At 40.2% G+C, this 24901-nt stretch overlaps 1 protein-coding gene across 3 annotated transcripts in view; it reads right to left on the bottom strand.

Moving 5' to 3' along the window:
* LOC126196712 (nuclear receptor-binding protein homolog) overlaps positions 1-24901 on the bottom strand; it is a 452035-nt gene that overhangs the window by 39537 nt on the left and 387597 nt on the right. For all 3 annotated transcript variants that reach the window (XM_049934586.1, XM_049934587.1, XM_049934588.1), the window contains 2 exons: positions 6691-6978; positions 139-298 (listed from right to left, as the gene is read on the bottom strand). In XM_049934586.1, the coding sequence (XP_049790543.1) occupies positions 139-298; positions 6691-6978 (448 nt within the window). The remainder of the gene's footprint in view (positions 1-138; positions 299-6690; positions 6979-24901) is intronic.

The raw sequence follows: 24901 nt of genomic DNA, 5'->3' as shown, positions 1-24901 counted from the left end.
CAGGGTAATTAAAAAGCAAATAAAAAAAATTGAAGTCTTAGAAACACTTCAAAGCATCGTACTGTCAATTTATTCAATAAAGCCACATCTGAAAAATCTGTTTAGTGGCTTCCCATGACAAATGGACTAGATACTAACTTAACATCTTCGACGAATTTTTCCAGCTTCTCTGCAACAGGAATATCCGCCATTCTCATCTGAACACATGAACCTCCAGGATGAACGATCTCCGCCACAACCACATCAGGACCAAAAAGCCTCTGTGTGACCTCATCTGTTATAGTTTCTGAAATGCTGCCTAAAAAACAAACACAAAAATTATTTCAAAGGTAAGTTTGAAATATGTAAGAATGAAAGGAATGAACATACAAATTGCATGAATTCCAAAGCAACTATCATTTTATGTAAAGATTTTCAGGCTTTGCATTCCTGTAACTACCAAGTGTTACACATTGAAATAATAACTGGCTGAGAAACCTACGACTGGCCAGTTATTTATTTACAGCTGTGCCCGAGACTCTGTATGCTGGAATTTATTTTTGCATTATGAAGTTTCAATGTATACAATTTTTGAAGCAGTAATATTGGGGACATGAACAAAGAGCTCATTTGCTTCACTAATGTGGGAGAGAGCCACTAGTGCTGGCCATGTGCAAATCAATTTTCACTAAGGTCCATGCCATCAACATGCAGCATCTGGCCTTGTGCACTGTTTATATCACGGAATAACAGATGCTCAACAGTAATTGAACATATTTGAAGCAAAATGTTAAATTGTTGGGGACACGCATGACTCGAGGTATGAAAACTCACTAGCCTGTGCCTCTTTCCTTCAAAATTTCTACTTCTACATGGTGGTCACAACCTATGTTTGAGGTCAATGTGCAACAACTCACAGATGGCAGGACACATCTACATCCACATCCATACTCCGCAAGCCACCTTACCGTGTGTGGCGGAGGGTACCTTGAGTACCTGTATCGGTTCTCCCTTCTATTCCAGTCTCTTATTGTTCGTGGAAAGAAAGATTGTTGGTATGACTCTGTGTGGGCTCTATACTCTCCAATTTTATCCTCATGGTCTCTTCGTGAGATGTACGTAGGAGGGAGCAATATACTGCTTGACTCCTTGGTGAAGGTATGTTCTCCAAACTTCAACAAAAGCCCGTACCGAGCTACTGAGCGTCTCTCTTGCAGAGTCTTCCACTGGAGTTTATATTTCATCTCCGTAACACTTTTGCGATTATTAAATGATCCTGTAACGAAGCGCGCTGTTCTCTGTTTGACCTTCTCTATATCTTCCATCAACCCTATCTGGTATGGATCCAACACTGCTGAGCAGTATTCAAGCAGTGGGCGAACAAGTGCACTGTAACCTACTTCCACTGTTTTCGGACTGCATTTTCTTACAATTCTTCCAATGAATCTCAGTCTGGCATCTGCTTTACCAACGATTAATTTTATATGGTCATTCCATTTTAAATATCTACTAATGCCTACTTCCAGATGATTTATGGAATTAACTGCTTCCAGTAGCTAACCAGCTATATTGTAGCTAAATCATAAACCATCTTTCTTTCTATGTATTCGCAGCACATACAATGATCAGCCAGAATATTATGACCACCAAACCTACTATCGATACAATCCCATCCAGGCAATAGCAGGATCCCTTGGAAAAGAATAACTGATAAGACACACGCATGGTGCACATAGTGTCAGTGAACATGCTGTCCACCTGTAGAATGGTGAAGAGACACAATCTATACAAGTTTGGCCGCGGGCAGATTGTGATGTCCCACAGGCTCGGCAAGAGCATTTTGGAAACTGCATGACTTATTGGGTGTTGGGTGTTCGAGAGGGCTGCAGTGAAAGTCAAATCATGTCTAGGTATCATGGGCTTCAGTGACTACCCCTCATGACAGATGCCTGATATCGTAAGCTGGGCTGACTGGTAAAACAAAACAGGCAGCAAACTGTGGCAGAACTAACATCAGACTTTAATGCTGGGCAGAGTACAAGTTCGTGAACAGAAAGTGCACTGAACACTTCTAACGATGGGCCTCCATAGCCGATGAATCAAGCATGTGCCAATGTTAAAATTATGACCTCAACAACTATGACTGAAACGGGAATGTGACAATCAGCACTGGATGTTGGTGCAGTGGCAGAGTGTTGTATGGTCTGATGAATCCTGATACCTCCTCCATCAGGCTGATGGGAAGGCTCAAATCCGTCCTCTTCCAGGGTACCACTCCTCGACACCTGCACTGCGGAATTGAGACAAGCTGGCAGCAGCTCCATTATGCTCTGGGGAACATTCATGTGAAAATTCATAGGTCCAGTGGAGCTTGTACAAGGCACCATGGTGGGCAAGGAGTATCATACAGTGGTTGCAGACCACTGAATCTGATCGAACACATCTGGGATGCAATTGAACATGGCATCAGAGCTCATTGCTTCGCACGCACGTGCGTGCGTGTTTTTAGTGCCAAATCCCTCCAGCCCCCTACCAAGACCAAAGTGCTTCCATGCCAAAGATGGATATACCAGCTATTAGGTAGGTGGTCCTAATGTTCTGGTTGATATGTGTATATAAAAATAACTGGAAACAAGTTTTTTTTTTAAAAAAAGTGCAGTTACTAAAAAGAAGCATCAAATGAAAGTGAACTGAATGCTTTGGTCACAATTTATGTTACCTGAATACTGCCATAATGTAAATTAGCGCACCAAGACAGCCCAGTGGCATAGCAAATTATAGTAAATGCACTAATGTAATCAGTCACGCAGATGCTCAAAAATGAAGTCCACAAGCACATGCCGTTCATTGTGGAATGAACAATTCGTACAAAAATAGTGAGTAAAGCATTCAGATTATACAATCAAGTGACGAGAGTCTGTTATGCTACCCATCTTATGGCCACATGATCTTGAGATGCCAAAATCAAGTCAGGTGCTAACAAGATGCCTCTGCTGCTGTGAACACTGTTGCAATTCACCTGTAGCTAGGCTGCCTCCATAGTTTGTAAATCCAAAGAAATTTCCACATAGTGTTTATGGCCTTTAGACATGTTTATAGTTAATAAGACCTCTCAGTACCACAATCAAGATAATGTTTTACAGCATGGCAGTAACTGCCAAGGGAACAGGACTAAACAATTCATTTAATTTGAAATAATTAGTTAGCATTTGTTCATACTACAACATATATTTCTACAACACACCACAGTGTGGCTTCAGTTGCCAAAGACTGCAGTCATGTGTGAGCAGTCTTTTTGTTGTGCCTATTTGCGACTCAGCATTTCCACTAGATGAGTAGCAACTTCCCTTTTCATAATATTGTTACAGCCCATCCTGGATTTTCAACTGTCTGATTTTTGGTAACAAATTAAGGTAGCATTAGATAGTGAATTTTACATAAATGAGACATAGGTCACTTGCAGAAACTTCTTTAAGGACCTTAAAATTCTTATTTTTACATGCCACTACATATACTCCATAATGACATTTGTTGCTAATAATGAGTGTTATCCCAAGAATAAGAAATTCAAAACAATACTAGAAAAAAGAAGTAATTTCAATGTAGGCTGTGACTGTGTCTTGGGTTCAAAACAGAATATTATATTCTGGTGAGAGGGGTTGTGTCTCATTTCCAGCAGATACAGGCAAGAAACTGAAAATCCCTTGATATTTAAAAAATAATGTAATTAATGTAATTAATTAATAATAATGTAATTAATGTAATTACAGAATATTTACACTTTGGGATGTTAAGTCTGAATTTCATTATTAATGTTGTTAGAGAAGCTTTATCTTTTCCAACATATGAACAGCTAACAATGTACTCTGAAAATGCTGCAGTTACATAAATGCTCAGTATTATGTAGTAGATTGAAACAGCAGCTGTGTAGTGTAAGAGAATGCTTTTCTATTTATACACATATTATCCTAATTTTTGTTGTTGTTGTTTCTCTTCTTTTTGTAGTATCTGTGGTCATCAGTCTGAAGACTGATTTGATGCAGATCTCCATGCTACTCTAAGTGTGAATAACTACTGCAACTTACTTCTTTCTGAATCTGCTTACTGTATTCAACTGTGTCTCCCTCTGTAATTTTAACCCCCTCCCCCCGATTTCCCTCCAATACTAAATCGGTGATCCCTTGAGGTCTTAGAATGTCTTCTATCAACTGATCCCTTCTTCCAGTCAAATTGTGCCACAAATTTCTGTTCTACCGAATTCTATTCAGTACCTCGTCATTAATTACGTGATCTATCCATTTCATCTTCAGCATTCTTCTATAGTGCTACATTTCAAAAGCTTCTATTCTCTTCTTGTCTAAAATGTTTGTCATTCACGTTTCACTCCCCTACATGACTACACTCCGTACAGATACTTTCAGGAAAGACTTCCTAACACTTAAATCAATATTCGACATTAGCAACTTTTTCTTCTTCATAAATGCTGATCTAGAAAGTACCATTTTACGTTTTATATCCTCTCTGCTCCGGCCATCGCCAGTTATTTTGCTACATACATAGCAAAACTCATTCACTACTGTGTACCTTGTTCCCTCAAAACCAGACTACATTTCAATATATTTGTTTTTCTTTTGTTGATGTTCATCTTATATCCTCCTTTCAAGACTCATCCCATTCCATTCAACTGCTCTTCCAAGATCTTTGCTGTCTATGACAGATTTACATCATCAATCTGCAAAGCAACTCAAAGATTTTATTTCTTCTCCCTAAATTTTAATTGCTACACCAAATTTTTCTGTTGTTTCCCTTACTGCTTGCTCAATATACAAACTGAATAACAGTGGTGACACGCTACACAACTGTTTCACTCCTTTCTCAACCACTGCTTACTGCTTCCCTTTCATGCCCCTTGAATCGTGTAACTGTTGTCTGCTTACTGTGCATGTTGTAAATAGCCTTTTGATCCCTGTATTTTACCCCTGCTGCCTTCAGAATTTCAAAGAGAGTATTCCGGTAAGTACTGTCAAAAGCTTTCTGTAATTCTACAAATGCTACAAATGTAGGCTCATCTTTCCTTAACCTATCTTCTAGATCTAAGGTAAGTCATAGGGTCAGTATTGCCATGTGTTTTCCTTCATTTCTCTGAAATCCAAACTGATCTTCCCAAAGGTCGGCTTCTACCATTTTTTCATTCTTCTACAAAGAATTTGTATTAGCATTTTGCAGCCATGACTTATTAAACTTTTAGTTTGATAATATTCACACCTGTCAGAATCTACTTTCTTTGGAATTGGAATTATTACGTATTTCTTTACGTCTGAGACTGTTTTGCCTGTGTCCTACATCTTGCACGTCAGATGGAAGATGCTTTGTCATGTCTGGCTCTCCCAAGGTTATCAGTGGTTCTGACAGAATGTTTTCTACTCTGGGGCCTAGCTTCGACTTAGGTCTCTTGGTGCTCTATCATGTTTTCCCCGAAGTATCTTATCTCCAATCTCATCTTCATATACACCCTCTTCCACTCTTCCATTTTTATAATACTGCCTTCAACTTCTCCCCTGTATAGATCCTCTAGATAGTTCTTCCACCTTTTAGCTTTCCCTTCTTTGCTTAGGACTGGCTTTCCAACTGAGCTCTTCATATTCATACATCTGATTCTCTCTTCTCCAAAGCCATCTTTAATTTTTCTGCAGGCAGTATAATTGCTTCTAAATCCCTACATTTGTCCTCTAGCCATCCTTATTCTCCTGATTTATAGTACACAACGGAAGGACTCAAAGTCATTTCCATAGTTATAAATGTATGGAGATCATCAATAAGTGCACCTGATTGCCGGCCGCAGTGGCCATGCGGTTCTAGGCGCTACAGTCCGGAACCGCGTGACTGCTACGGTCGCAGGTTCGAATCCTGCCTCGGGCATGGACGTGTGTGATGTCCTTAGGTTGGTTAGGTTTAAGTAGTTCTAAGTTCTAGGGGACTGATGACCTAAGACGTTAAGTCCCATAGTGCTCAGAGCCACTTGAACCATTTTGCAACTGATTTTTAGTACATTTACAGAAGCAGCCAAAAGGGGATCTTTTGCCTGCTGGTGTAACATTAATCCCTGAAGGCTTTCCTTCACTATATAATTTTCATAATGTTGTGTGTAAATAAACAAAAGATAAGGTAGATTTCTCAGAACTTTTACTGTGTTTAGAACAACATATGATACTGATTCTCACTATTATGTTCAGCTTTTCTCTTCAGGAAAAAATGTTTAGTTATGTTCAGTCTCTCTCTGATTTATTCCAGAACTTGAATATTGTTTCGTTATATGTGACAGAATACAGCAACCTTGAGTCTCTCCTAAGATTTTCTATATTTATGAGTGAATTCTTTCCATAGAAAAACTTCATTGTTACGTAAATTGTACTCACTGTTTAAATGTTATTTTAAGACACACTGTACAGAAAACACACACACACACACACACACACACACACACACACACACAGAGAGAGAGAGAGAGAGAGAGAGAGAGAGAGAGAGCCTTATATACTGGTTGCTAGCAGCTTTTACTACTAATAAAGCCAACAGTGGCAGCTGTCATGCTGATAGGCAGCTCCATTACTGTTGCATTTGTTTCTTATGAAAATCTGTTAACATGATGCTTTCCCTAAACTACTTTAAAAGCTATGATTTAAATGATTTCAGGTTATGCAGAAGTTATACCTGTAGTGTTAACCAACGTATGGGCAGCCAGAAGCTTCAGAGAATGGACTTCGAACAGAAGAGGGTGAAAAAGAAGTTCCCGTGCATTTGGACGTTCTTGTGGATCCTTTTTCAGGCACTGACGAATAAAATCCCTCTGCTGTGGGTCATCCAAAGAATCTATTGTCCTATCTATGTGGTCATCTGTTACCAGACTACCAGAGTCACCATTTCCTTGGATTTCCAGTGCTGCCATCTCCAGTGCACACATTCCAAATGAGTACACATCAATCGAGGGAGACAAAGTGCCTATAGATAGTTAATAATATTAATACAATGAGAAACAGGAAAAAATAAAATTGTATATCTAGAATATTATTCAGTAAGGTTACTGTTCTAAGAAGCCAAGGTACATACAGATAGGTGCGTGTACTTAAATATATATCTCATTTTCTATTGTCACCAAATCGTACATTTACAATGCACAATAAAAAATAAACTAGAAATGGGCTTCTCATACAACTAAATATAAATACTGATAGAATTTTCTAATAACTATAGTATGTTGACCAAGTAGAAACTATTGAACTTATATTTGACAGACATCAGACCATGGTTTCCATAGCTCTCGCAGCAACTAAATTAAATGATGCTATACTAGCTTTAACTTTCTACACATCCAAATACATGTCTCATAATCTTCCTGGTTTTCAAAGGTATGCATATTAAATTGCGTAACGCTTCTGGTTATGAAATGAGAAATTAAAATGAGAAGTCATTAACCCAGGATTCCACCACCTCAAGGAAAAAAAACTTGTTTAATAATGTCATATACCGTTTGAGCACAAAATAATAGATTTATGGTAATGGCTACATTTTATTACATAATCTATGACATCATCAAAAATGTTCTTACTACAAATTCGGTAATCACAGTATAATTAACATGCAATCAGATACTAAGTTAAATGACATTAATTTTGAAATCAAATTCGAGAGTATTATGAGCAGATAAAATAAATACATGATAAAGGATAAGACAGTCATCTTAAACTAATATTTGGGGATTTAAATGTCTAAGTTGGAATCAAGAAATCTGAAGTTCTGTAGCTTTCCTTGGAATCAACAGGAGAAATGAAAGAGGTAAAAGGCTAATTCAGTTTGCTAAAAAGAATAATTTTTTCATCATGAACAATGTTTGTAAGAAACACCATAAAAATGGACATTAAGTCCATATCACAAGTCTCTGAATGAAATAAATTTTACTATTGCAAACCAAAACAAAATAATCAAAGACATTTCAGTTTTAAAACCAACTGAATACTGGTGATGGCCATAGACTGGTAAGAGTGAAAGTGCGCACAAGTATCCAGCAAGAAAGAATGAAACCAATACTAGTTTTTAAAAAAAGGAACTATCAACACGGATAAATTAAATGTAAAAGAATGAATTACAGTGAGATTGGAACAGTCAGCAGAAGAAAAACTAACAAAAATGATAACGGCAACTCGGGGAGAGGGGGGGGGGGGGGGGGGTGAACTGGGGGATCAATGAAAGTTACTATACAACCGGGGAAATTAACAGCTGAAATCAGGGCAGTTGAAGTAATTAGTGAAGCAAATGAATATGAAATACCACTACGCGTAGCTTTGACAGATTCTGAAAGGGCTTTTGATTTTGTCAGCTGCAATGCAATTATACAGGCACTGACCGAACAACATATGGAAACAAGATACATATATTATGAGCAACTATGATAACTTGATGGCTTCTATCAGCATAGTATAACATACAACAGAATTTTTCATTGGAAGAGGAGTAAAACAGAGTGACCCTATATCCCCAAAAAAATTCACAGCAGTCCTTGAGACGGCTATGTTCAAAATTAATTGGAAAGAAAGGGGAATTAGAATAACTGGAAAAAACTCATGAACTTTACACTTGCAGATGTTACAGTAATCCTAGCTAACAATACAACAGAATATCAATCCTGTATAAAGGATTTATCAGGTAGTGAAAAAGTGGGATTCGGAATAAACTGGTCAAAAACAATTCTCTACAAAGCTGTAACAAACCTATATGTCTATGACAGTCGGCTGATGTCCAAGGAGACCTAAAACCTGACATTTTGCACCAAATCATGCTACTCTGGAGGGCTTATGAGAGGAATGCAGCTTTTTTAAATCCAATACGCCAACAAACTTAAAAGAAGATTGTTTTTGAACAGTGTGTTCTTCCTGTACTAACATATGGCACTGAAACTTTCATTTTAAACGAGTTTCTCAAAACAAAACTTCAGGCATCTCAGAGAGCTGTGACAAGGTCACTTCTTGATCTCATCAAGAAATTTAGGAAAAGAAATGAGTTCAGGATATTGTGGAAAGGGTAAAGGCTCTAAAAGGGAAATAAGAAAGACATGCTGCACAAAAAAAGGACAGAAAAAGGACGAAGGTAGTACTATAGTGGACTAACACAGAAAGACTACAACACATGGCCTGACCACTTGGACAAAGAACTGAACAAAGGTGCAGGTTTGAACAGGCAGAGGACAAGAGGAGACAGAGACATGGAAACAAAGATTGAAATTTTTTTTCTTAGCTTTAGACTGAGGTGGCTACACACCTTGTAAATGCTGAATTAATTGAATAATATAAAGACGACACTGTATCCTGAGGCATGTTACAATTCAGTTATCACAATTGTAATTTTCTTCTGAGTAACTTTTTACACTTTGTTGTTTCTCATTCTTTAAAATTTCTGTTCATTTTTAATGTACTCTATGCATTACAGTTTAGTATTCAGGATTTTGAAGTTTTTTTTTTTTTTTTTTTTTCTTCAATTTACATACACCACTTTATTCCAATCTTTTTCACTGCACACTGAGCCAATCTTTACACACCTGAAACTGTTCTCTTCTAATACTTTCATTTTTACTGGCTCTTCCATTCAGATCTGACCCTGTGTGTCCTCCCCATCAATTCAGTTTTTAAGATGTGTACCACTGTGACGAGTTTCATATTCATTTTCCACCATTTTTGCCATAATATCTAGTGAACTTTGAAACTTGTACGTCACATTTTTATTTTAAATTATGTCCACATGAAATGAGTGCTGCAATTTTTTGTATGTTTTACTGCTGATGGAAAAGAAGAAGAAGAAGAAGAAGAAGAAGAAGAAGAAGAAAAAGAAGAAAAAGCAACTTTTGCATAGTGGGCAACTTACTGCCTTCTCCGATGAGCATTACTTTAACCAAATTTTCAATTCAGTCACTAATCCTAACCACCTGTTCCTACACAATCGCACTACACAAGCACTGACTTACTCATGTTTGTTGGATGGCTGGATGGATTGATAAGAATTAAAGGGAACGAACTATGAGGCTTCTGTGTGTCAAGCTAGGAATAGTAATGAAAGAGGAAGGACCCAAAAGAAAAATCCCAGTGGACTCTATTGTATCTGAGAATCAAGAAAGCCAAAAGATAGACTCAAGAAGAAGTGAGAGAGGGGTAAAAACAAGAAGATGGGCGAGTTGCCCTGCCGGGAAAGCAGATGGAGGCTCCCAGAACACGTTATGCGACTGGAGAGACACCCTCTGTATCTGACTACTGCTTCCACACATTTCATTACAATAAGAGAACATGCTACATGGACAATATTGAATCTAAGGAAAGCAAACAATGATGACTAGTCAAGTCAACCATCAACGGATGTAACTAAAGATGATTTAAAAAGGTGGAAAAAGCAAGAGCCAGGCCCCACCATTGAGCAAGGGCAGTCATGGGCCCCTCAGATCATACACTACAATGAGGCACTCCTCCAGTCCCTCAAGCAGCCACCGAGGCTAATATGCCCTATGTCACAGAAAGGAATAAAAACCATCTGATAGCAGCAGACGTAACACGTCAGAAGTTCAATGTTTCGCCGCAAGGTGGCCAAATTAGCGAAGTCCAGTAGGATGTGGGCCACCATGAGACAACAGTGGGGTGGCTCCTCACGCTGGAGTATGTAGCCATAGGTCAGTCAAGTGTGGCCAATAAAAAGCTAACTGAGGACAGTCAGTTCTCTGCAAGGACATTAAGGGAAGCCTGCCAAAGGGTCATGGTGTCCTCTAAGGTTCACAGTTTATTTGGAGAAACCAGGGCACATCATTCTGTATTCCAGTCCTCCAACTCCTCCAACAACCATTGGCGTAGAGTTTCCTAAAGGTCGGGTTCTGGTACCTCTGACTCCAAAGTCGGCATCCTGATAGCCAACTTGGCCAACAAGTGATTCTGTTCGTTTTATGGGATCCCAACATGACCTGATGTCCATACAAAGATTGCCAACTGACCAGCATGGTGAAGGTCATACAGTAGGTTCTGAATAGTCACCCAACTGGTGTCGAGGGTAGCACTTTCAAGAGCCTGAAGACTATTGAAAAAGTCACTGCCAGTTAAGAATGACTCACCAGTGCAAGAACAAAGGTGGCTGAGGGCTTGAGCAATGGCCACCAATTCTGCAGTGAATACACTCCATCTGTTCAGCATGTGTGTACGCAAAAACCATTTTGTCCATTAACCGAGAACCGTCTGTGTACACCACATCTGAGCATGGAATTGCGTCATGGACGTCAAGGAACAGACGGTGAAGTACCATAGGGTCTATTGAGTCTTTCTGTCCAAATGGGCACATGCAATTTCTCCCTGACAAGAGGCGACAATGGAGAAACTGGAGTTCAGAGCAGAGACTTCTTTAGTGAACTTCAATTGTGATGCCAGACATTGGCCTCTGTTGTGAGAGATAGATTTCCCTACCAGGTAAAAGGTTACAGTAGTTCGGATGCTCAATGGGTTCGTGAACGTGTATTGCTTAGGTGAGCAGCAGTTGTTGATTCCTGATTTGTAGGGTAGGGGCACCAGCCTCCAGGAGTAGGCTGTTCACAGGGCTGGTCCGAAAGACATCTGTCGCAAGTCCAATCCCACAATGGTGCATCAGGTCCAGCATCCACAAAGCTGAAGGTAATGCTGAGCCATACACCAGGCTTCAATAATCAAGATGTGACAAGATCACAGCTTTGTTGAGCCGCAGATGTGTAGAGAGCAGTCTGCATCCCAGCTGGTGTTACTGAGACAGCGAGGAATACTAGGTGTGACAAACAAGCATATTTGCAGATGGGGGAGTCACATGAACTGGGTATTTAAGACTAATTTTTAAAAAATTGGGGACGGACAGTACACTGCTGATGGAATTGCATGACATGTCTTGGTAATGGAAAACCAGAAGCCATCGGTGAGAGCCCAGGACCATACTTTCGTATGGCATCCTGCAGTTGGCATTCAACAGCACCCACAGTTGAGGAGCAATAGTGCAAAACTCATCAGCATACAGGGAGGGTGACACTGTAGATCCCACAGCTGTAGCTAGATCATTTGATACCCAATACAAATACGGGACATAATTCTCTTGTATATGGAGGGAGGGGGGGGTTGGAGGTGGTGTCTTAAGCTGTATGCAAGTCAGATACCGATCAGATCTTGTCAACGAGAAAAAACTGACCAAATGGCATACTCCAGAGAGACAAAATTGTCAGCAGTAGAATGGCCTTAGCAAAAATCACACTGGGATGGAGCCAAAACACCACAAGATTGAAGGTACAAACACAGTTGTTGGCTCACCAGACATACGAGCAACATGCAGAGAACATTAGCAAGGCTAACTCGTTGACAGCTGTCCATCTCAAGAGGGTGTTTACCTGGTTTCAGTACTGGTATGACCACACTTTCTTGCCACTGAGACAAGAACTGACCCTCCCTCCAGATACAGCTGAAATTGTCAAGGATGTGACATTGGCAATCCACTGACAAGCATTTGATCATATGGCTGTGGATGCAGTCTGGCCCTGGGGCTGTGTCAGGGCAGAGGGCTAGGGCACTGAGCAATTCCCATTCACTGCATGTAGCATTACAAGGTTTCAAGTGATGTGTAGTAAATGGTAAAGGGAGTCACTCTACCCACCATTTGAGGATACAAAATGCAGGCTGATAATTCTCAGACGCAGAGACTTCAGCATAACGAAAAGCAAAATATTTTGCAACAGCATCTGGATCAGTCTAGACATCATCATTCACAGAGATACCAGATAAACCCATGGTTACTGATGTCCATAGAGGCGTTGAATCTTTGCCTAAACCTGCAAAGGAGGGATACATGGTCCAATGGTAGCAATATACCGCACCCATTGCCATTCCTGTCTTTTTATGAGGTGGAGGACCTGTACATAGAGCTGTTTAAAGGCAGTGAGGTACTGTATCAATGGATATCGCTTACAGAGTTGGAGAGCCTGCTTGTGACCTCTAATTGCCATGGCTATTTTGCAGGTTCACTAAGGTACTGTCTTCTGAGACGAGGGCAGAGTGGGGAGAGATCTGAATGAAAAGAAGATTGCTGAGTCAGCTGCCAATAGAATGGCTGCAGCTATATTCCGAAAAACTGCATCAATACCTCCATGTGGTGAGGTGGAAAGCACAAAGACAGTCATAAAAGCAACCACATCAACATTGGGGAGACCCCACCTGGATGGACACCCAGACAAGTGATGCTGAGGGAGGGTCAAAACAATCAGAAAATGATCACTGTTGCACAGGTCATAAAAATTGACTCCTCAATGGATGGACAGGCGAACACAAGGGCTACAAATGGGAAGATCAATGGCTGTGTAAGACCCATATGCCACACTTAAGTGTGTGGAAACACCAGCATTCAAGAGACAAAGATTGACATTTGCAAGCAAGTTTTCGACAGCTTTACTACGGGCAGTGGTTGTAGTTCCAACCCACAAAGGGTTGTGGGCACTGGATTCACCAAATATTAGGAAGGGAAGGGGAGCTGAGCTGAGAAGACAGTACACAAAATGTGTTCTGGGCTATTTCATCATGAGGAGGGAGTTACATGTCACATATAATAAATTCCTGAGATGTCTTCACACAAACAGCCGCAGGCTCTAAAGCCTCATTGAGTGGCACATGTTTGCTGTAGAAACAGTCCACAACGTATGTGCAACCACCACTCGATGCCATTCCCTAGTTAGTGAGATCTTTAAAACAGCCCCTATAGCCATGGACGGTAAGGGTCCGGATTGTTGGGAAACAAGCTGAGTGGAGTGCGATGCAAAAAGTAAGGGAAGTGCACAAATGATGCCACAGCTTACCCGCGTGATGAAAATAACGCTACTGTTCCAGTGGATGATTACGCTATCACTATCCTGCGGATGTTTTCAGGGACCTAGGTGGTGGGTCATACTTGACGGGCACTTGCTGCTACTGGTTGTGAAAATAAACTGTCAATACACATTTGTGGGTAGGGTGGGGTGGGAGGTAGGGTAGGGTGGGGTGGGGTGGGGTGGGATGGGGGGTAGGGTGGAGGGTACAAAACCTTAGAGGCCATCTGGAGCACAGCCATGGATACAGAGCCAGAACATGTTGGGGGTCTGGTGGGACGGGAACCTTTTGTTCTTAGATGACCTGGACTTCTAAGCACTTCTCTGCCTCAGATTCAGGGACAGAGGAGGAACTACGACCTGCAGCCTCTGGCTCCTGCTGCCACCACCTGGCATCTGGTTGCAGGTCAGCAGATAGCTGGGAAGGGAGTGTCCTGAGGGACACCTTCCTGGTAAGGGGTGCCAGATGAGAACATGGCCTCAACAGCTAGGGGCTGGAAACTGATGTCCCCATTAGATAGGGAGTCAGCTCTCTCAAAGAGGGTATGGAGGAACCCCAACAAGGGAAGGGAGTGAAGCCGAATTACCCCAATGGCAAGATATAGCAGACATAGAGGGCAATGGCACATCACTAAAGTGGACAGCATCATCGTAGCAGTAGCATACACCATTGTTGCACACATAGGATGTAGGCAAGCTTATTTCTTCTTGACCTCTTCTGGGAGGTGGTCACGGATTTTTTATTCCTGAATTTTATTTTTGCTTTTGAAGACAATGCAGTCTGGCAAAACGGGGGGTTAGTGCTCCTCACAGTTGACACAGATGGGGAGAAGGGCATAAGGAGCGTTCGTGTGCAACTGACAGCCACATCCCGGTACACAATGATCTTGACCTTCTGTCAAGCAATAAGTCACCTTCGAAGGCCAAGATGAAGGCTACAGTATACACTCTGTTGTGTTTTGGCGCAGCTGTACACAGACAAAATGAACATCCTGTCACTCAAAAAGGGCATGCACCTCATCATGAATCTGTGAAAGGGAATCTTGGTGGAAAAAGATACCCTGTACCATATACAGACTTTTATGGAGGATTACAGTGACGGGCATATCAACCAGCTTGTAGCAAGCAAGCAGCACCCATGACCGAGCAGCAGGTGGCCGTTTTAAGCAGAATGGAGCCACTTCTCAGTTTTTGAAATCACTATCACTTCGACAAACCTGCTCATGAGGAGCTCTATGAAGAACGAAGACTTTGTAGTAAAAAAGAAATCCCTCTCTGTCTTGCAACAAAACAAGTGTCTGAGCCCTATGTTCCTCCCATGGCGTATCCAGGGAAGAGATCATTTTGGGGTCATAACTCTCCACATTTTAATGCATCTTTGCTTCAGAAGAGACTGCTGGGACCATGCAACCACTAGTGGAAGAAAGTTTAATTCGCTTCATGTGTGAATCTTCCCTCACGTTCACACCCATTCCTAACGGAGGCTCTCCCCACAGGTACACCCAGCCACAGCAATGGTCAGTAAACTGTTACTTGTAAAGCCAGTTCCCTAGCCTTGATGGGTGCTTACTCTGACTTGCATGGGGAGTTTCCGGATAAGGCACCAACAGATCACTGCATGGTTAGCGGGCTGCCGCCATGTTGGTACTTGATGAGCCTCCTCTCCCCCACATCAGAATGGCAACCATGCTGGGTTTTTGACGTAGTACTGTTGCAAAAAAGAAGTGTGCAAAGAAACAAAGGCACAATGAATATATACTGCACTGGGCGACCTGCACTTCTACAAAATTTAGGAACGAAGTATCAAGTCAGACCCAACAACAGGACCACATAATTAATAGCGAAAAGGAGTTTAAGAAAGCTTGAAGGTAAGAAAACAAATGTCCAAAACACAAAAGACCCAAGCACAATCAGCACCAAGAAAACCATCCAATGGAAAGGTAGAGTGGAAGAAAGAATATACACTTGCAGCACAGAAATGCAAGTAGTGCTATAAGGGCTCAGGCTCTGTGGTGGCAAGGAGACATGAGCTCCATGTATGGACATTTGATGGTGTTACAAATTCGTTTTACTCTCTGGAAATTTCCTCTATCCCATCTCTGAGACCAAGATCCCAAGATCCTTGTCCTCTAACAACTGAAACAACATTATCAACCATCCTGTGAGAAGGTTTGCTAAGCCAGTGAACTTACATTCTCACACCTGAGAGTAGTAACACACACACACACACACACACACACACACACACACACACACACACACACACACACGTTTTTCATGACTCATGAAAGACACTACCCTAGAACATGCTCTCTGAAGAACTACTATTCATTAGCTAAAAATAAACAAGACTTCACATTTTACAGCAACTTCCGACAACTCCACTTACACGTCTAGCAGCTTGGCGAAACATTAAGCTCTTTCTAAAGTCTATTACTTCAATTGACCTTCATCTTTACACCCTATACAGCTATTTTTAACCTGCTGACAGATCTCCATAAACTAATTCCAGCAGTCTCTTAACTTGCTGGCACATCATGGCTGTTAACAACACTTCCACAGAAACATCATCTGCTTTCATAGAGTAACAGTATCATCCTTCCAACATCCAAATGTTAATTGTATCCTTCGCTACCTCCCTAACTTACCTCTGTAGACCAATATCCCATTCCCAGCAATCTACTGGTATCAAATCTACCACCTCAATCCTAAACCTCATGGGAAACTACCTTCTGGTGGTATTTCTCCTTTGAACACAAACTCCATGAACATACAAGAAAATGTCAGGAGCTCCCATGCCACAAGTTTATCAGTGAACTAAAAGAAGCCTTCAAATCCACCCAACACCTTGTCTCATTCAGATTCATTGAAGACATCTTCACGATCTGAGCCCATGGCAGATAACGTTTGTGCCTTACTCCAGAACCTGAACACACATTCCCTAACCTGGTCCACCTGGTCCTTCTGAATTTATTTGGTTACCTACCTTCATCTGCAATCAAGAAAAAGGAGTAATCTAAATGAGACAGTAATCTTATGCACCTCTACTTTTTTAGGGCAGACAGTATGCTACCTAGTTAACCGCTAAACAGCATCCGCACAGAACTCTGGATTTTGACACAAAAAATATTGTCACTTTCAATCAGCCACCAACTAGATATTCCCTTACCACTTACAAGGAGATGTCCCCTGTGGTGGAATCAACTTTATGCAACCCTCTATACAGTTATGTAGGTTAAGATCTCACATGTCACACACTGCAACCATTCACCCCGGTGGGCCCTCGTTTGCAAATAACTGAAGAAAAAAACTTCAAAATTTTGTGTGACACTCAATACCATTAAAAAAAGTTGCAATATATTGTCTGGCTGCATGATATAACGTATAGGATAATAGCTTCACAAACTTGCTGTTTGTGATTTCGAATCTTGTCAGTTACAATACTTTTTTTTTCCTTTTATTTTAAAATATTTATCGAAATGACTTTGATCATCATTTTTGTTCAAGCAATTCATTTAAATGTAATTTTCTATTTCCATTCCTTTGCCACACAATTTTAATCATCCTATCAACTACTTCATTTGCTCTCATTTTTCTTCCTATCATTCTTTTCCCACTTGACATCTTTGTTCATGTGTTGTTAATTACTTTCATCTCTTAATTTTGATTTAATTTCTTTTGTTTTCTGATCCTGTTTTTTTTTGTTCACATTACTGCCTCCATTATATGTATTTCTCATTTTGTTTCAAGTCCATTTTACTAATAAATCATTCTTTTATTTAAATATTCATCTGCTTATTCTGTCCATAGTACAATAGGTATTTAGTTTAAGTTTTGAATGGTTGTATGGCGACTACCATGCAAAACGAATTGCACAGTCGGTAATGAAAAATACATTTTCAGACAACCGCACAGTCAATATAAATAGATTATTCTGTCTTTTGTTTTTTAAACTGATAGATCAGAATTTTCAAATAAGTTAATATCATAATAGACAAATGTAACTAAATTACATTTACAAAAATTCTGAGTGGAAAAAGAATGATATAAAGAAAAACTGAAACCAACTAGAAAGTTCATACTGTGATTAAAATGATGTGACAAAAGAAGAGACATAAAAAATTAAATTTAAATCAATTAATTGAATAACAATGATGATCAGAGTCAATTTCAATATGTATTTAAAAAAGTATACTGCACCTGACAAGATAAGAACCCACAACCTCCTGTGGGTGAAGCTATTACCCTATCCTCTACACCATGCAACCATTGTATGAAGCAGAACTTTAACGTCTACATCTACATCGTTACTATGCAATTCACACTTTTAAGTGCCTGGCAGAGGGTTCATCGAACCATTTTCATACTACTTCCCTACCATTCCACTCTTGAATGGCGCATGGGAAAAAAGAACACCTAAATCTTTCTGTTCGAGCTCTGATTTCTCTTATTTTATTATGATGATGATTTCTCCCTACGTAGGTGGGTGTCAAATTATTTTTGCATTCAGAAGAGAAAGTTGGCGGTTAAAATTTCGTAAATAGATCTCGCCGCAAAGAAAATCGCCTTTGTTTCTGTGACTGCACCACAACTCGCGTATCATATCAGTGACACACTCACCCCTGCTGTGCGATAACATGAAAGGAGCTGCCCATCTTTGCACTTTTTCGATGTCCTCTGTCAATCCTACCTGGTGAGGATCTCACACTGCGCAGCAATATTACGGGAGAGGACAGACAAGTGTAATGTAGACTGTCTCTTTAGTGGCTTTGTCGCATCTTTTAAGTGTTCTGCCAACAGAGCGCAGTCTTTGTTTTGCCTTCCCCACAATGTTATCTATGTGGTCTTCCCAATTAAAGTTGCTGGTAGTTGTAATTCCTAGGTATTTAGTCAAATTGACAGCCCTTAGATTTGTGCGATTTATCGTATACCCAAAATTTATCCGATTTCTTTTAGTACCCATGTGGATGACCTCGCACTTTTCTTTGTTTAGTGCCAAATGCCACTTTTCGCACCATATAGAAATTCTCTCTAAATAATTTTATAATTGGAATTGATCGTCTGATGATTTTACTAGATGGTAAATTACAATGTCATCTGCAAACAATCTACAGGGGGCTGCTCAGATTATCAACTAGATCATTTATGTAAATCAGAAACAGCAGAGGGCCTATGACACTACCTTGCGGAATGCCAAATATCACTTCTGTTCCACTCGATGATTTACCATTTATCACTACAAACTGTGACCACTCAGAGGAAATCACAAATCCAGTCACACAAATGAGACGATACTCCGCATACACAAAATTTGATTAATAGTAGCTTGTGAGGAACAGTATCAAAAGCCTTCTGGAAATCTATGAATATGGAATCGATCTGAGATCCCTTGTCGACAGTACTCTTTTCTTCATGGGAATAACAAGCTAGCTGTGTTGCACAAGAACAATGTTTCCTGAATCCGTGTTGGTTATGTATCAATAAGTCATTTTCTTCACGGTGATTCATAATGTTCGAGTACAGTATATACTCCAAAATCCTACTGCAAACTGCAGTGATATGGGTCTGTAATTCAATCGGTTACTCCTATTTCCTTTCTTGAATATTGGTGTTACCTGTGCTACTTTCCAGTCTTTAGGAACAGAACTTTCGTCAAGTGAGCGGTTGTGTATGATTGCTAAGAAAGGCGCTATTGTGTCTGCATACTCTGAAATAAACCTGATTGGTATACCATCTGGACCAGAAGACTTGCCTTTCTTAAGCAATTTGAGTTGTTTCGCAACACCTAAGATATTTACTTTTATGTCACTCATGCTAACAGCTGTTCTAGTTTCGAATTCTGGAATATTTACTTCCGTCGTCTTTCGTGAAGGAATAACGGAAAACTGTATTTAGTAACTCCGCTTTAGTGGCACCATCATCGGTGACATTTCCATCGCTATTGTGCAGTGACGGTATTGACTGGTTTTGGCCACTGGTGTACTTGACATACGACCAGAATCTCTTTGGGCTTTCTACCATATTTTGAGACAATGTTTCATTGTGGAAACTATTGAAAGCATCTTGCATTGACATCCGCACTAAATTTTGAGCTTCTGTGAAATTTAGCCAGTCTTGGGTATTTTGTGTTTTTCTGAATTTGGCATGCTTCTTTCGTTGCTTCTGCAACAGTCTTCTGACGTGTTTTGTGTATCATGGTGCATCAGTCCCGTCTCTTATTAACGTATGCTGTATGAATCTATCTATTGCTGTCGATACTGTATCTTTGAATTTGAGCTATGTCTGGTCTACACTTACATAATTAGCTTGGAAGGAATGGAGACACTCTCTTAGGAAGGCATCACGAGAATTTTTATCTGCTGTTTTAAATAGATATATTCTGTGTTTATTTTTAGTGGTTTTGCTTGATATGGTTTTGAGTCTTGCTACAATGACCTTGTGTTCACTAATCCCTGTATCTGTCATGATGCTCTCTATTAGATCAGGACTATCTGTGGCTAAGAGATCAAGTGTGTTTTTGCAACTATTTATGATTCGTCTGGGCTCATGAACTAATTGTTCAAAGTAATTCTCAGAGAAAGAATTTAGTATAATTTCGGAAGATGTTTTATGTCTACCACCGGCTTTGAACATGTATTTTCTCCAACAAATCGAGGGTAGATTGAAATCTCCACCCATTCTAACTGTATGAGTGGGGTACTTATTTGTAATGAGATTCAAGTTTTCTTTCAACCGTTCAGCTATTATATCATCTGAGCCAGGGGGTCAGTAGGAGGAGTCAAATATTATTTTGGTATGGCTGTTGAGTATAACCTCTGCCCATAGTAATTCACAGGAACTATCTATTTCAACTTCACTACAAGATAAAGTACTACCAACAGACACAAACACACCACCAACTACTTTATTTAATCTATACTTTCTGAACACGGTTTGCGCCTCTGTAAAAATTTCGGCAGAATTTATCTCCGTCATTAACTAGCTTCTACTCCTATAATGATTTCAGCTTCAGTGCTTTCTATCAGCGCTTTAAGCTCTGGTACTTCTCCAATACAGCTACGACAATTTACAACAACAATGCCGACTGTTGCTTGGTCGATTCTCATCATTTCTCTGCATTGTACCCTTTGAGACTGGAGCCCTTTTTGATCTTTCCCGGGACTGTCTAACCAAAAAAAACACCCATTCCACGCCACATAGCCCCTGCTACCCGTGTAGCTATCTCCTGTGTGTAGTGGACACCTGGCCTATTTAGCAGAACCCAAAACCCCACCACCCTATGGCGCAAGTTGAGGAATCTGCAGCCTACACAGTCGCAGGACTGTCTGAGCCTCCGATTCAGACCCTCCACTCGGCTCTGTCCCGAAGGCCCGCAATCAGTCCCGTCAACAATGCTGCAGATGGTGAGCTCTGCCTTCATCTCACTAGCGAGACTAGCAGTCTTCACCAACTCAGATAGCTGCTGGAAACCAGAGAGAATCTCTTCCGGTCCATAGTGACACATGTCATTAGTGCTGACATGAGCCACCACCTGCAGTTGGCTGCACCCTGTACCCTTCATAGCATCCGGAAAGACCCTTTCCACATCTTGAACAACTCCCCCGGTATGCACACAGAGTGCACATCACCTATCACTATCAGGCAAGTGACGACCGGCAGGGACGCCTGAATCCGAGGGCGCAGTGGCATCGGAGATACCAGGCGATGATACAGGTTCCAGAGGCGTCAAAGCGATCGCCTCACATGTCCCAATGTCACAGCGGCCCACGGCAACAGCCTGGAGCCTTTCAACCACAGTCAACACAGCTTCCAGCTGTTTACGGATGGTGGCCAATTCCCCTTGAATCTGTACACAACAGGTGCAGTCCTTATCCATCCCTAACAATTTTTTCCCTCTCTTATCTCACAAGCTGTTCAAGACACATGACTGACAACTACACGGATTTACACTACATAGGTACTAAAACGCAATGCTACAACTCTTAAATACTGTAATAGGCCTGAAATTTGTGAATTTAACTATGAAAGTACCCAAAAACACACAAAGAAATTAAGAATTAAACTATAAAACAAATAAGTGAGCTAAGAGTGTGACTTTCTGCTGGTTGCTGCTTATCAACCAGTGACAGGGAGCTCTCTGGGTAATTTGGTATACCACAAAATTCAGAATTTCTTTTTTGGTCTATTACTTGTGAACAAGGGCCCATCAGGGTGGACAGTTTCCAGGTGCGATACCCCGGATCTTAATCCAAATTGCTGTATATTTGGTTTAAAAAAATCAATCCCACCGCTGGAGAAGACCTCTCCATGTCAGTATCACTGAGTCCTCAAAAACCTCAAGCACATATTTCACAAGATCATCAGCCACTGTAAGTCATGCTCTTAAATGAAAATCTTGGGATTTTTTTTCACATCTTTGTTTTCAGTTCTGCACAAAACATGTCATTCCCTTGCCAACACCACAAATGTGAGACATCCACCACCATGGGTGTCACCTGAAATTTTTCCGGAGAGAGAGTGGAGGGAGCAGAACCTTACAATTCCCATTTTCTATATAAATGAGTTGGCCAGTTTCAATCCATTTCACCACCACCACCACCACCACCACCACCACCACCACCACCACGAATTTCTGGTAATCTTAATTTCCCAGTTAAAAATCTCCTTCCACACGTTTACTGCATCATCTAAATAAACACTATAAAGTGTGGGTGAAATCCTACACACGTCTAACTCCTTTGTTTGCAGTTATAGGCTGTATTAGAGTACAATTTATAGCTAAAATAACAGTCATGTGTTTGTAAATACTTAATTTATCAGGTGTAGTAGATATTCTGTTTTTCTCATAATTCTCCATAGTTTCTCTCTATCAATATTACTGAAAGCATTAATAAAATCAATAAATGCTAAATAGATTTCCCTATTATGATCTCTCTAGTTTTCAATTATTTGTTTCATTAAAAATACTGCATAGGCTGTTGACTTGCCCCTCCGAAATCCCATTTGTTCTTCCCTTAATGAACTCTCAGCTGTAATCGTAATGGCTTTTTTACTAGTCTTGAATAACATTTATATGTAGTGTCTATTAAGCCGATCCCTCTATAGTTCTTGCAAATGCTGCAGACTCCTTTTTTAAACCCAGTTATATTTCCTTTGATTGTGACCACGCTTCTTGAATAGCTCCATTTCTGCAGTAAATATTAAATAAATGTTGTTTTCTCTTATATAGTAGAGTGCCTCCATATTTTAGAAGTTCGGCATTGATACCATCCATACCAGTAGCGTTTCTATTCTTTGTGGAGTTCAGGGCTTCTTTAGTTCACCCATATATAAATTATCCACACATCCTATTATAATTTCCCCCTCTCTATTCTCTGCAGAGCACATTCGTTCATATAAGAAGTTCTTGTAGTTTTCATCCATTTTGCTTGTTAGATGTTATTTATTTGATCGACTTCTTTTTCCATTTGACTGAATGTTTTCATTGTTTTATTGTCTTCTATTATGCTTGCAAACCTATCCCAAGATTCTCACTGAGCTCATTTTACTGCTCAAACTTGCCACATTTCTCTAGTGTTTGTAAATCTTATGATTCTCCTCAGTCATTTCATTGAGATACTTAAGATAGATAGGCATATATATATATATTTATTTAGTACTTTACCTATTTCTGGTGTCTAAATTTTTAATCCATAGTTCCTTCTTATCTTTTCCTTTTGCTAAAGCTTCTTCGGCTGCTTTCTTAACTGCAGTTTCTATAGTTTTCCATTTCTTCCCTATTTCTTCTGCTTGTTCTTTCTGCTCTAGCTCTTCATTAAGTCTCCTCCAGTACAGATCTCATATGCTAGTTTCATTTAATAGATATACTTTGTGCCAGCCAGAGTGGCTGTGCGGTTCTAGGCGCTACAGTCTGGAGCCGAGCGACCGCTGCAGTCGCAGGTTCGAATCCTGCCTCAGGCAGGGATGTGTGTGCTGTCCTTGGGTTAGTTAGGTTTAATTAGTTCTAGGTTCTAGGCAACTAATGACCTCAGAAGTTAAGTCGCATAGTGTTCAGAGCCATTTGAACGAAGATATACTTTGTACGTATCTTTCTTGTCAGTTTTTTGTTCTTTCTTCATTTAGTGTAGATACCTATTTCAGATATAAGCAAGAAATGGTCCAAAACTATGTCATATGCACTGTGCCTCCTTGTGTATCTTATCTTGCCTTCTAATTTTTCATTAATGATTACATAGACAATAAGAGAGTTAACTTCCCGAGCTGACCATGTATCTTTATGGCTGCTTTTTTTGTGGAAAAAAAGTATTAGTTACAAGAAATAAAATCTCTCTGCAATCTTCCACTGTTTAAGATGTTTTCTCCAATGATTCCTAAAATGTTTGGGATAGGTTTATTCCTGACTTTTTCCATTTTAATTGCTTGTCAGTATTATTTGATGTTTATCGTAACACTTGACCAAAACTAATTGCAGTTCATAAACGAAATCTGGAGACTTGTGCTCACCTCCCCTGCCTTTATGAGATGCATAAACTGCAATGATAATCACAATTTTTTCACTGATATAATGACATTCTGTAATTCACTTCTCTGATCTGTTATGCATGTAAATGTTAAGCCATTTGCTTGTTCTCTCCTACTTTTCTGTTCCAATTGAGAACACCAAATATTATGATGTGTGTTACCTTCTAGCTGTTTGTGTCTTGGTTCCTTTTTTCTCTAAAATTTCTGCCCACTTCTCTTCTTTTTTTCATTAATCTTCTGTCATCCCATGCTGCTACCATAATTGTATTAGCAATCCAGTTATTCTTAACCTCTCAAACTGCTGTGTTGATCATTAGTGTATCCGACCTTGACCACAGCTTTTTGGGTACTAGTAGCAATTGGGAAACTTCATTTGTTCACTTACGAGAGGTGCAGCCTTCCAGATTTTCTTTTGAAGGTTTACCCCCCTAGGGAGGCTGGCTTCCCAATGCCTAAGAGACCCCCCCCCCTACTGTTTACTTTTGTAACTGGAGTTGACTGGAGGAATAACATGAG

Source organism: Schistocerca nitens, chromosome 1, assembly GCF_023898315.1.
Source record: "Schistocerca nitens isolate TAMUIC-IGC-003100 chromosome 1, iqSchNite1.1, whole genome shotgun sequence".
Classification (NCBI taxonomy): domain Eukaryota; kingdom Metazoa; phylum Arthropoda; class Insecta; order Orthoptera; family Acrididae; genus Schistocerca; species Schistocerca nitens.
The sequence above is the reverse complement of the archived record's forward strand: the minus strand, read 5'-3'. Positions and strand labels throughout refer to the sequence as shown.